Source organism: Trichoderma reesei, assembly GCF_000167675.1.
Source record: "Trichoderma reesei QM6a unplaced genomic scaffold TRIREscaffold_7, whole genome shotgun sequence".
NCBI lineage: Eukaryota > Fungi > Ascomycota > Sordariomycetes > Hypocreales > Hypocreaceae > Trichoderma > Trichoderma reesei.
Genome location: NW_006711154.1, coordinates 1,100,108 through 1,112,471, shown reverse-complemented (window position 1 = coordinate 1,112,471; position 12,364 = coordinate 1,100,108). Strand labels below are relative to the sequence as shown.

The 12,364-nt window shown below is 54.2% G+C and overlaps 4 protein-coding genes across 4 annotated transcripts; all 4 read right to left on the bottom strand.

Annotated features, from left to right (window-relative positions):
• Positions 1-1,559: 1,559 nt before the first annotated feature.
• TRIREDRAFT_60482 (uncharacterized protein) lies at positions 1,560-2,115 on the bottom strand (the record flags this gene model as incomplete). The annotated part of the gene is made up of 2 exons (XM_006964513.1): positions 1,560-1,876; positions 1,953-2,115. 2 exons carry the CDS (start codon positions 2,113-2,115, stop codon positions 1,560-1,562), a joined length of 480 nt encoding a protein of 159 aa, XP_006964575.1.
• Positions 2,116-2,827: 712 nt separating this feature from the next.
• On the bottom strand, positions 2,828-3,754 carry TRIREDRAFT_3591 (uncharacterized protein; the record flags this gene model as incomplete). Its single annotated transcript, XM_006964326.1, has 2 exons — positions 2,828-3,108; positions 3,178-3,754. The coding sequence occupies 2 exons, from the start codon at positions 3,752-3,754 to the stop codon at positions 2,828-2,830; spliced, it is 858 nt and encodes a 285-aa protein (XP_006964388.1).
• Positions 3,755-5,137: 1,383 nt separating this feature from the next.
• TRIREDRAFT_29346 (uncharacterized protein) lies at positions 5,138-6,248 on the bottom strand (the record flags this gene model as incomplete). Its single annotated transcript, XM_006964346.1, has 2 exons — positions 5,138-5,932; positions 6,018-6,248. Coding segments are annotated over 2 exons (1,026 nt in total), but the record flags the coding sequence as incomplete, so codon positions are not given.
• A 2,163-nt stretch (positions 6,249-8,411) lies between these two features.
• On the bottom strand, positions 8,412-11,282 carry TRIREDRAFT_60270 (uncharacterized protein; the record flags this gene model as incomplete). Its single annotated transcript, XM_006964512.1, has 3 exons — positions 8,412-9,911; positions 9,977-10,224; positions 10,280-11,282. Coding segments are annotated over 3 exons (2,751 nt in total), but the record flags the coding sequence as incomplete, so codon positions are not given.
• Positions 11,283-12,364: the final 1,082 nt, after the last annotated feature.

Below are 12,364 nucleotides of genomic sequence, written 5' to 3'. Positions count from 1 at the left end.
GTAGGACGAGGACGAGAGATGACGATGTCAATTTTGAGGTGAATCTGGCTGTATGACCCTGGAGAGTTGAGGTTGATGTTTTGATCTGACAAGTCAGTATGATGAGAGCATCATCTAGAGCATCTCCATAGCGATAGACCGAGGGCAGTCGGTTCCAGCACTTGTTGACACGATTGACTTTGGGCTTACATGTAGTACCTACCGTACTTTGGTCACTACTAGCTAGACTTTGCCCGTGCATCGTCAGAGCAGGCAATTTCCAGGGCAATTCCAGCGCCAGGCACACCCTCGCTCCGGCCAATCACATGCGCCGGCCTACGCCCTCAACGGCATCAACAATCGAGCAATCGACACAGTGGCTGAACCATGTCCCCGCGTGTGCCTGAGCAGGCTGTGGAAGAAAAACGCCAGACTACATGTAGCTCACACACTCTAGGTACCTAGTAGGTATGTTTATGGTGCCTATTACTCCTACCTACTAATACAACTGATATCTATGAAAGAAACGGGTCTTTAATTTCTGCTACTATCGCTATGTACTTCTATCTTGACTAAAGTACGTTGAATAGGTAAATCCTAACTGAAGTATCCATACCATACCAGGTAGACTGAGGTATAGAAATCTAGCGTTAAAACGAGCACGATCATTCCCGTGTTTTCTATCCACCGCATGCTAAGCCACTGGGCCTTGGCTGGATGCAGCCAGTGCGGCAGTTTGCTGTCTCGGCCACTCCGTGCAAGATGCTACCCTGAGGTTACGAGTATTAGTACAGCAACACATCAAGACACAACAAGACAAATTGGAATCAGGTCTCTCCTAGAGTCAAGAGTATGTATGTCATCAATCCTCGCTTATCTGGTGTCCCATCATTGGCCATCTCCAACAGACGCAATCGATATGCAGCTTCAACTTGTGTCATCTCACGTGATGTCTACTCATCTGGTGGGCAATCGCTGCAAGTCAGTTCATTCCTCGGAGCATCGAACTGACTGCCAACCTACACCATCTCAAGCATCACGAACCCTGGAATCACTTTGCATGGCTTGAAGCAGATGTCATTTTTGTTCGTCCATTCATAACGTGCAAAGTCATTGTCAACTGTGATCATCATCCACGCTTCTCCATCAAACCAGCAGGCTCCTCCTCCACGCTCCCACTCCCACCCACGCCAGCATCCCCGTGCCCGACAAAATGCCCACCCAAGTCAGCATCGCAGTCCGAAACACGCTCTTTGCAAACTTCTCCATGGCCTCGCCATCATTGGCGTGAGGAAGCGGGCCATCGGGGACCGGCTTGTCCAGGAACTTGGCCAGCGGCTCCCAGCCCTGGCTCAGCTCCATGGTCAAGAGCTTCTCGGGGGGCACATGCTTGCGAACCCACTCGTTGTGGATGAGGATGGAGTCTGTCAATGATCAGCAGGCACTCTGCAAATCTCAGCTCAGGGGCATCACCAACCTCGGGTCAGTGTTGATCCAATACGGGTTGCTTCACTGTACGGAGGATCAGCAATCGTCCGATCAGCGTACAGGCATGCCGCTGAAAGCGCAGCTTCGACTTACTAGGATCCCAGCTGGTTCAACCACAGCGGCGCCCATCGCCATCCGGGACATGGCCACAGCAGCACCTTGAGCATCAGCATCGACTCGCCGACGCCGTCCTTAATCAGCGCCTGCATACTGCTAAACCAGCGGTCCGGATCGCGCGTCACCAGCACCACCTTGGCCTCTGGATACAGCTCGAGCAGCTCCGGGATGAAGGCATTGGCGGGAGCGTCGGTCACGGCAACAAAGCCCGCGGTGGCCTCGCGCAGGAGCTTCATGAGGACGGGCCTGTTGTCGCGGTTGGCGAAGATGTCGCACCAGAGCTTGACATAGGCTGTTCAACATGAGCGTGAGCACGAGCGCAAAGACATGTGATGCTGAAGGTGAGGATTGTCAAGGGCTGCACCAACCATCTTCGCGCCCAAACAGCTGCGTTCCGCCGTGCATGACCGGCCCCTCAAGCAGCTTCTCCAGCGCCAGTGCCATGGACACGGTGCCGGTGCGGGAGTAGCCGGCGCCGATGACCTGCACGGTCCGCGACCGATCGGTGGGTATCGAGGGGACTCCGCCCATCCTGACAGCTGCGGGAAACTGGTTGATCAAGGTGTCGAATGCTTTTTGTTGATCGCATCGAGAGCCGGATTGCTGCGACCAAGGGATGTCGCTGCACTTATACCACCGACAAGCGCATCAGCGGGCCGTCGGCGGCGTTTATCCTTGTGCTACACCAGCGACTCTATGCCCCCCCTTGGCCAACGCATCCTCCTTGCCGCTGCCGCTTCAACGCCAATATGTCTCACAAGGATGGGCTTGGCAGATGGCAATTTCCGTACTCGCTGGTCTCTATCTATGCTGTCCAAGTCCCTGCTCAACAGATCCGATCTCGTCTCCTTCGTGGAGTCGAAGCCCAATCCCTAGCTTCGGAAGTCGGCGATGCCACTTGCACGCACTCCATTTGCAGACACAGTCGCACTGATCCTGGATCCCGTATCCTGCAGATCTAACCGAGAGGGGAAACCAGCGGAATCCTGATTCTCTTCTGACTTTATATCGACGATTGTGCGACTTGGCATGCATGCGCTTGTTCCCGCTGGTTAATAGTTTATGTTGTTGCCAAATGGCAATCCTGGTTTCTAACCACCGGGTATGCGCCAGGTGGCCCAGCTCACACGTGAAAAGCAATTGGTGAGCAAGGCTAAATTCGGACATATGTACGGATGCTAATCCATCGCAGATATATACTGTGACGCTTTTCGTCTCCTTTCCCCCTTTGGTTTTTTCCCGCCTAGAACACAACCGTCTTGTGTCCGTTCAAAAAGACTCTCCCCTCGGCATACCAGCGGACTGCCGCCGCCAGCACTTGCGTCTCGACGGTGGATCCCTCCTCGGACAGCTTCTTGGGGTCCATGCTATGGTCGACTCGCGTGACTCGCTGCTCGATGATGGGACCCTCGTCGAGGTCGGCGGTGACGATGTGGGCGGTGGCGCCGATGATCTTGACTCCGCGGTCAAAGGCCTGGTGGTAGGGCTTTGCGCCGATGAAGCTAGGCAAGAAGCTGTGGTGGACTGCACGGATCTGGTCAGTATGTTGATGTGATGGAGGAAAGGGAAGAGCTCAGGGCTGCATCGACTCACTGTTGATGATTTTGCCGGACATGGCCTCGCACAGCTTAGGCGACAAGACTTGCATGTAGCGCGCCAACACCACCAGCTCAATGTTGTGCTGCTGGATCAGCTCCAGCACCTTGGCCTCCTGCTCCAGCTTGGTGTCCTTGGTGACGGGCAGGTGGTGGAACTCGATGCCGTAGCTCTTGGCCAGGGGCTCAAAGTCAGGGTGGTTGGAGACGATGATGGGCACCTCGATGAGCAGCTGGCCCGTCTTCATGCGGAACAGCAGGTCGTTGAGGCAGTGGCCGATCTTGGACACCATGATGAGGACGCGGGTGCGGCGCTTGAGCGGGCGGAAGGCATATGTCATGGCGTACTGGGCGGCGAGGGCCTGGAAGTCGGGCTCGAGGTGCTCGGTGGACGAGGGGTCGGCAGCGTCGGGGGCCGTGTCAAAGTGCACGCGCATGAAGAAGCTGTTGGTGACGGGATCGGAGAACTGCTGCAGGTCGAGGACGTTGTGGCTCTTGGAGGCGAAGATGCCGGTGACGGCGTGGACGATGCCGGGCTTGTCGGGGCAGCTGAGGGTGAGGATGTGGCCGGACATGGTGACGGTTTCGAGTTGAGCGGATCTTTTTGTCTGGAAGAGTCTCGAGTTGAGTCGAGGGGCAAGGCAATTGGGTCAAGAATCAACAGAGAGCTATCGGCAGCTTCAATTGGGTCGGAGGAGAGGAAAACAAGGGAAGCAGAGGAAAACGAAACGGAAACGCTAGACGCCACGCTGGTTATAAAGAACACGGCACAGGAGAGAAAAAAAAGAGTCATCCGGATTTCGCTCGGCGAGTTTGGCGGCTTCTGACTCTTGTTCTCTTGGCTGCGGCCCAGCTTGAGCTTCTAGAACTTGGGGACGCCGCTGCTCCACTCCGGGCTGCTTAGCCCTCCCGACCGGGCCTTTGGATCTAGGTATAGATTTGCATCACATAAGCTGGTGGTGATGGTATTGTTGATATCACATAATATTGAGAACATGTCTATGATCAGCCTGTATGCGATTTGTATGTTGTTTCTTACGGGCATTCATGGAGCGATTCATGACTCAAATCAGAGGACAGGTATTATCATGGTAGTAGTATTCCGTGGGGACAAGGAGACGGGGCCGAGATCGGGAGAGTGGGGGTTGAATTGCTTAGTCGTACCTACTTAGTAGTACTAGCATGAAGCATTTACATGTGAGAGCCCTTGACCGCCTAGTACTATCATGATTTGAAGTTTATGATAGCAATGAGGATATAGGATGGTTTGGCCAGATGAAAACACTGTGGATAGACTTTAACTGCCCAAGTGAGATTATCATCTAGTGAAATGCTTCTCTAAACATATGGCGGCAAGTACATGTATAGGTAGGTAGAAACTGTGGTTAAATTAACTAAATCGTCCTTCGTGCTACTCACTGACTGTCTTGCATTTTACAACCCATACGGTAGTCATTAACACACGATGCATCGCTCCCTCAACTTGTCGTATATATATATATCATTACATTTGTTCATTGATTAAGAATTAGAAAAAAGAAAGGTCATAATCTGCGGGTATACTGACTTATTAGATATTAAAAGGAAATCCCAAGCCCTCATAACCATCATTAAACTGTCCATTCCCACAGAAACCACGCCCCAATCAACCTTGGACAACCAAAGCAAACCGTCGCATCAACCGCATCCTCTTCAAGGCCAATCACCATCCTCTCCCCTCACCAGTGATATTACGGCAGACCTTAGACCATCTGCTCAGGATAATGCTGTCCCCCAGCAGCAGCAGCCCTCCCCGGCACCGCCGGTCCACCCCCGTTATGATACCCAGCACCACCATTGTTATGGTAACCATTTCCATACCCAGTCTCGTACTTTGTTCCATTCACGCCATGCATGCCATTGTTGACACCACCAGCACCTCCTCCGTATCCCGCACCGCCACCGGCAAAGCTCTCCGTGCCCCAACCGACCCTCCTCGTAAACGTGGCATCAAACAAGTCCCCATTGCCGACCGTGTACGGAAACGCAACGCCCCTGTTGAGCGGGATGTGGTTGAAGCGCCAGTCCCAGATGGACGCGTACAGCATCCTGTAAGCCGAGAAAGCCATCACCGTACCGATGACGGCGCCGGCAAACACGTCGTACCAGTTGTGGAACTCGTCAATCGTCAGCGCGCCGCCAATGAGCGTCGCGCCCAGGACGGGCGCGTACACGGCGATGAGCTTCCACATGGCCGGGTGGTAGTTGGCGAAGACCTTGAGCTTGGCGTTGAGATACAGCGAGAGGTAGACGAATCCCGCAAACGCGGCCGTCGTGTGGCCGCTGGGGAAAGATTCGAGGCTGTCGTCAATCTCATCCGGGTCGCCCGTGCAAATGTCCCGCGTAAAGTACAGCTGCTTGTACCCGACCCTATCGAGGCCGGACGTCGTGACGCGGCTCAGGTCAGGCTTGCACACGTCCAAGAAATGCGGGCGCAGACCGCCAATGAGCCACTTGAGAAAGACTTGGAAGACGGCGGCGCAGATGAGCGCGTAGAGAAGGCCGATGATGCCGTTGTTGACGTCCCAGAAGGAGCGGACGCGGATCTGCATGAGCAGGATGACGACGATGGGGATGACGGCGGCGAGGAAGGCGGCGAGCCAGATGGGGATGATTTCCTTGCGCAGCGGGTAGCCGAACTCGGGCCAGACGATTTCGCCGTCGGAGAAGGTGACGGGGAAGGATCGCGTGGGAGCGGGCTTTGCTTCGTAGACCTGTTTATTAGAGTCAGTATTGGCTGTGAAGGATAGGTTGTTTTTAAAAAGGGGGGGGGAATAGAGAGAAGAGAGAGAGACTTACGCCGAGGCCGATGGCGCCCATGGCCACCATGGTCAGGATATCCAGCCAAGTCACCTTGAGCCACTGTCCAAACCGAGGCCGCGTAGCCATGCTGTATGTAGCGGGTTGGGCACCGCCGCCGCCGCCGTGACCTCCAAAGCCCCATCGTCTCTTTGTTGTCGGCGCCGTCGTGGGCTCGCCTGCCGCGGCAGGTCTCGCCGGAGCGCGAGCTCTGTGTCCAAAGAGAGGCATGGCTGCCGTTCTATGTATGGACTCTGATGGTGTTTGTCGTTCTTGTTGTTGTTGTTAATGGTGTAAGAAGCTGGAGCTGAGCTGGGCTGCAAGTGCCGTCGTCGACAGATGAAAGTCGATAGGGGGGATGGCCCGTGATGGAGGCCCAACGTTCTCCCTAGGACGAGCAGTAGAACAACTTCAGCTCTGGACAAGCAGTCTTGTTGGCAAACAGATTTCTCCTCCGACACCTCGCAGTCCTTGACCGATCATAATATACCCAAATCCGAGCTTCAACCCTTTCCCTTCCAACAAAAACCAGATCGTGTCCCCCCCCTGACGTCAACACCATCCATCCAAACAAAACCCATCGAAACCCAACCAAAGCCAACCCTTCGTCATCGCCACACAAACACTGCTGTAACCCTGAAAAAAACATGCCAAACACGGTCCATCCCCCTCACGATAATACTACTAGTAGGCCGTCCTGGGATCGAGACCCCTGCAGGCTCCCGCAAATGAAAACCAGGCCAAAGCCGTGAATAGCGTCATACAAGCATAAATTCGTGCATCAAGCTTGGCAGTAACGTTGTTTGAGCACGGCATCTCACTTCCGAGTGTGGGCCTCGCATGAAGCCCAATCACAACGTCATCGCGTGTCATGGCCATCGAGATCCCGCCAATCAATCCACTATTCGGGCTGCTTTCACCGAGCTGGTGCCTTTGTTGGCCGTCTCACCGGATCTGACCGAGAATTTCATGCCAAACACCAAGTGCGGCACCCAGTTGCTATTCACAAGATTAACAGCAACGCTTAAAATCGCCATATAACTAAGGAGGTGGCTGCAGCAGTAGCAGAGGCAGTAGCAGAGGCAGTAGCAGCATACCGGCAATACCGGCAGCAGCAATAGCAGCAATAGCAGTAGCAGCAGCAGCAGTACCAGCAGCTTTGCTCACCGTATGGACGCCTTTAGCGGGCATCAAGCTTGTAAGGTAGTACTACTACTGGTAGTAGACTAGCTTCCTTATTCTCTCCTCCACAATCTCTCCCAAAACATCAACTCTCACAATCCCTGCAAAAGCATCGCTCTCATCCCACAAAATGGATTCGCCCTAGACCAACCCACTGCAGGCTCTGGCTTTTATGGCGGATCATCCAGCGCGAGCAGCCTCCGAAGACTTGTCTGAAGCGTTGTCTTCAGTTCTTTTAGAACCTGAAAAATTTGAATCTTCTCGCCAGGACGCCCTCAAATTGCTTAAGGGATACCAGCCTGTTTTCCTAGCAGATAACACAGCTATATTACTAGAACTTTCTCTTGCTAAGTTACTAAAAGAGGGCCAGACAGCTTTAATAAGTAATATTCTTATTTATAAATAAGAGCTATATTTACTGCAGAACTACCTTATTAATGCTATCTTAAAGCTAAGTATATAAGGGCATTAATTTAAAGTCCTTACTGCTGCTACTGCTGCTACTGCTGCTACTGCTGCTACTGCTGCTACTGCTGCTACTGCTGCTACTGCTGCTACTGCTGCTACTGCTGCTACTGCTGCTACTGCTACTACTGCTACTACTGCTACTGCGGCCACCTCCTTAGTTATATAGCGATTTTAAGCGTTACTGTTAATCTCGCGCTATAATAAGGTGGTCGGCCGCAATAAGGTCGGCTGCGATAGTTGAATATAGAAGCCGTGACTTTGTGTGGTGTTATTGTGTGAAGACAAGCCTGCCATTAGCTTATACTGTAAGCAAGTGTGCAGTAATGGACCTGACGGTGACAAGAACGTTCCGTTATATCAAAAATTGAGGCATCAATCCGCCGACTTCTCCATGAAACACTTGCACACATGGCAGGTAATAACACGCCGCCTTTCTGGGAAATCCCCCCCAGCTTCAGTTGGGGCGCCTCACCAGAGTCTGACCGAGAAAGATGATCCGTTGCTTCAACACCACGCCTAGCGCCAAGTTGCTGTTTGTCCACGATAATCGTCATATTCATTCTTGTCATGCTCTCGTCATGTGTTCATTCTGATAAATCATCAAAAGCCAATCTCATGCCTGAAACCCGCTCAGCCGAATAGTGTCCAGATGCCGAAATCCAAATAGTAATACCGTATTTTCCAAATAGGCCGTTTCTTCATACATATCCAATCCTCCTCCTCCTCCTCCTCCTCCTCCTCCTCTCATATGTAAAACATGGTGTCCCTGAGCCTCTCGTGAACCTGCACATCCTGCTTCAACGGCCCCCCAGCACCGCCGCCGCCCTCCGTGTCTCCCACCAGCGACGGCGCTGCCGAGTTGGTCGGCGTCTCAAACAAGTGGCTGAGGTAGCACCGGCCTCGCTCGCACATAATGTCGGCGTAGTAGGCCGGCGTGCAGTAGCTGACGGCCTTGGTCGCTCGGCCAAACGTGTAGCACATGCTCTGTGTGATGTCTTGAAACTCATCCGCAATGTTCTTGCCCGGCGTCTTGGCGTATCGGGGGCGGAAAATCTCGTCCAGCACAACAATGTAGTGCGCCGGCCGAGCGGTGCCCTGCAGTGCCGTGTGCGCCTGGAGGAAGAAGTCCCAGGTGCGGGCTTCCGTGACGCCTCGGTCGACCACGGTGCCAGGCTTGGTGTTGCCCGAGTTGTCGGCATCGTTCACTGCCGTCGGATAGAAGCGAGTGTGGTGACGCTTGCCGACAATGGCAATGGTCATGCGTGGCAGGCCCTTCTGTTGGTCCGAGGCTGGGTACACCTCCTTGCAGGCGGCGCGCAGCAGCGGCAGCTCTTCGTCCAGCACTTTCTGGTACTGCCCTTCAGAGACTCCGTCGCGATAGACGATGATGTTCTCGGGGAAAGCCGCGTGCTTGCCCTTTGAGCGCCACAGATGTAGACGCGATTTCAACATGTCCTGCAGATCCGCAACCATCTCGTGGCGGCCCCTGGGCTGGAGACTCAGGATTCCGGGCCATTGCCCGAGTTTCTGGTCGATGCTCGCGACCATGCCAGCAATGCTGAGGGCCAGTGGGGACGAGCCAGGGGAAGGATGCGTGACATCGATACCGACAATCATGGTCTTGTTCTCAGAGACGAACCCCAAGTGCGCAGATTCAACAATCTGGTTGTTGCCGCCGAGCTTGAGGTTGACCTTGAGGGCGAGATTACGCAGGTACTGGTCCTGCCCCTTGGGGTTCGCAATCTTGGTGCCGACGCTGCAGACGGTATGGACGCCGTACTTGACGTCGGCCAGAGACTTTATGCGGTTGTATAATGTGATGGGAGTCGCAGGCAGAATGACAAGCAGCATCTGTAGCGTCGCTGCAGCGTTCTTGATCAGATTCTCGAGCTCAGGATCGCCGTCGTTTCTCAGCTGCAGCCGCCTAAAGGGTCGAAGGGGGGCGCTCGCAGCGATGCCAGTGTCGGCCAACACGGTATGAAAGGCCCGCATGGTCTCGTCCAGGCTTTCGGAGCTGAACCTGTAGGCGTTTGGATGTTCAGCCGTCTCAATGTACACGCAGGACCACTTCTGCAGGTTTCCCGTGTTGCTGAACTTGAGGCTCGGGGCACCCCTTGGGATCATGTTCCAGCTGCCGCCAAACGTTGCGACCTGTCGGTTCTGGCCGTAGCTGACCTTTGGGCTTGTAATAACGCGCCCCAGCACGGTCACGAGATTTTGGGAGATTTCAATTCCAAATTGAGGCTGAGGGATATCAACAAGCTGTTCTTCTTGACAGAGCAGAAAAGGGTGGAATGATCAAGTCTTACCAGCAAGGGATTTGTGCTAGCAGACAAGCCAGCAGTCTGCAGGCCCTGGTTGACGATGGACGTGGCATTCTCGAATGGCCTCCGAACGGCAAACCGAATCATTTGCTGGGTCTGGTTCGGATCCAGCTTGGACTTGGACGGCTGGCCAGGCAGCACATAGCAAACCTGGAGTGGCAGATAGGTGGGGTTCTCTCTATTGCCGACATTGACGACGGGCAGCCGAGTATCGTTGATGCGCATATTGTATGCTGCGAAAGTTAGATGGTCTGAGAGTGTTATGCGGCGCGGCCAATGAAGACTCACATCTAGCAAAAAAGTCATAGACAGAAATGTACTGTCCATTCTCTTGGCCCTTGGCGCCCTTTTTCTTCTTGCCGGAAGAAGGTCCAGGCTGGGCTTGGCCGCTGTAGGAACCCCCCTCGAGCCAGAACTCGACGTTCTTGGGCCCAGCCCCGAATGCGCTCACTCTCGGAGGGTGCGCAGAGTTGTGCCCATCGTTCGGGTTGGCCAAGGCCCAGATGGTCTTGATGCGCGGGATCTCCTTGCCATTCTTGTCGACCTTTGGCTTCAGATGGGTGGTCCTGATGCGGAGGCCCTTGATGAACGTCTGTAGCCTGTAGAGTCCTCTTCCGGAGCCTAGGCGAAGGATGAACTGTTCCAAAGGACCTTCTTGGAAGAAGGCACCGTGGCTGGGATTGACATTGACCAGGACACGAGCCGTAGCCGCACGGACACTGGCGAAGAAGCCGCGGATGGCGGTGAGGCAGCTCCCAAGGTCCCATGTATCAGAACTCTCGCTCAAAGAAAACATCTTGGACGACCCAATGGTGGCAAGGTTGTTGGTCGACTTTGCGTAGTGGTTGAGAAAGATGTTGAGGGCCTGAATCAGAGGCAGCTTGTCGTCGTATTGGGCAGACGGGTTCGTCGACGTGAGGTATCCAATCAACTCCGCAGTCGCCAAAGTATTCGTTAGCTGGAGCTTGACCTCGTACTGAGGGCCATTGGCTTGCGGCTCGTCTTCGCCCTCCTGTCGATACGCAATCTTGATGTTCTGGTCATCGAACTTGTGGCGGCTGATAAGCGTCGACTTGAAGTCGCTGACCATGTCGTGCTTGTACTCGGCCAGCTCCGGGGCATCCAGCAGCAAGCGTATAATCTGCGTGAGCTTCCTTCCAGCAGCCGCCGGGGTGACGGAGACGTCGTATCGGTACAGCACCAGCTTGGGCGAGGCTGTCAAGGCGACGTAGTTTGCCCACAGGACGACCTCGGCGCCCTTGGTGCCGTAGGCTGGTCTTCGAGGAAACGACTCCTTGAGGCCGAGAGTACTGAGGTCGATGCCCTTGGCAGCCTGGGCCAGCAGGGCATCTTCGGTCTGGGTAACGGTCCTATCCGGAGCCGGGACGCCGCCTGGGGGACTGTAGCAGTGTTGGTGAGTGTCTGGACTAGTTGCCAAGACGGTTCTTTGTTTCTGGTGATGGGAAGAGACGACGACACAAGGAAACGTGTTATGCTCACGAGAAGACCTGGACGGGCCCTCCTCGGCCACCCCTGGGGGCCCCTCTGCCTCGATCTCCCCCTCCTCCTCTATATCCTCCTCCTCCTCCTCGATCTCCTCCTCCTCCACCACCTCCTCCTCTATATCCCCCTCCTCCTGCTCCCCCTCCGCCTCGCTCCCCTCCACCTCGTCCTCCTCCCCTATATCCGCCCCCTCCTCCTCCTCCTCCTCCTCTCGACCCCCCTCGCTCCTGATATCCTCCTCCCCCGCCTCTCCCTCTGCCGCGAGACGACATCTGAACCGATGCCCTACAGAGCAAGACAAAGGCACTACTAGCTTCGGAAACAAGGTAGAAACTACTAGTAGTACTGCATAAGATAAGGGTAAGGGTACTTTTTTTTTTTCGAGCTCTGGTGGGGCGATTCCCTCAGTAGTCGCGGGGAACCGAGAAGTTAAAAGGTGGAGGATGGAGCGAAAGTGGAGGTGAACGACAAGATGCTGCTAGCATTGCTAGTAAGTAGTAAACAGGCGTGCGGGGCTATGGCACTCTGATGACTCAGCAGGCTCATCAGATGATGCTGTTATAACAACTTGGAAGTAACAGGTCGGGTACGTGATGCATGCTTTATAAAGCAACAGCTCATCAGAGTCTCAATAATACCTAGAGTGCCATAAACAAAGCAGGCATCAGTTCAAGCTCGTGGCACTTGTATCTTCTCTGGTATACCTAGTATTGTATACCTAGTATCATGACAAGTCTCAAAGAAAGCAAAGCAGCGTCTAGACGACATTCAATCATCTGTAATCAGTGACAAGGTCAACACTCTTCTCTTTCATAAACATCTTGAGATCCGCCCATCGTTCATCACTGCCCAAAAACGCCGATACCCATG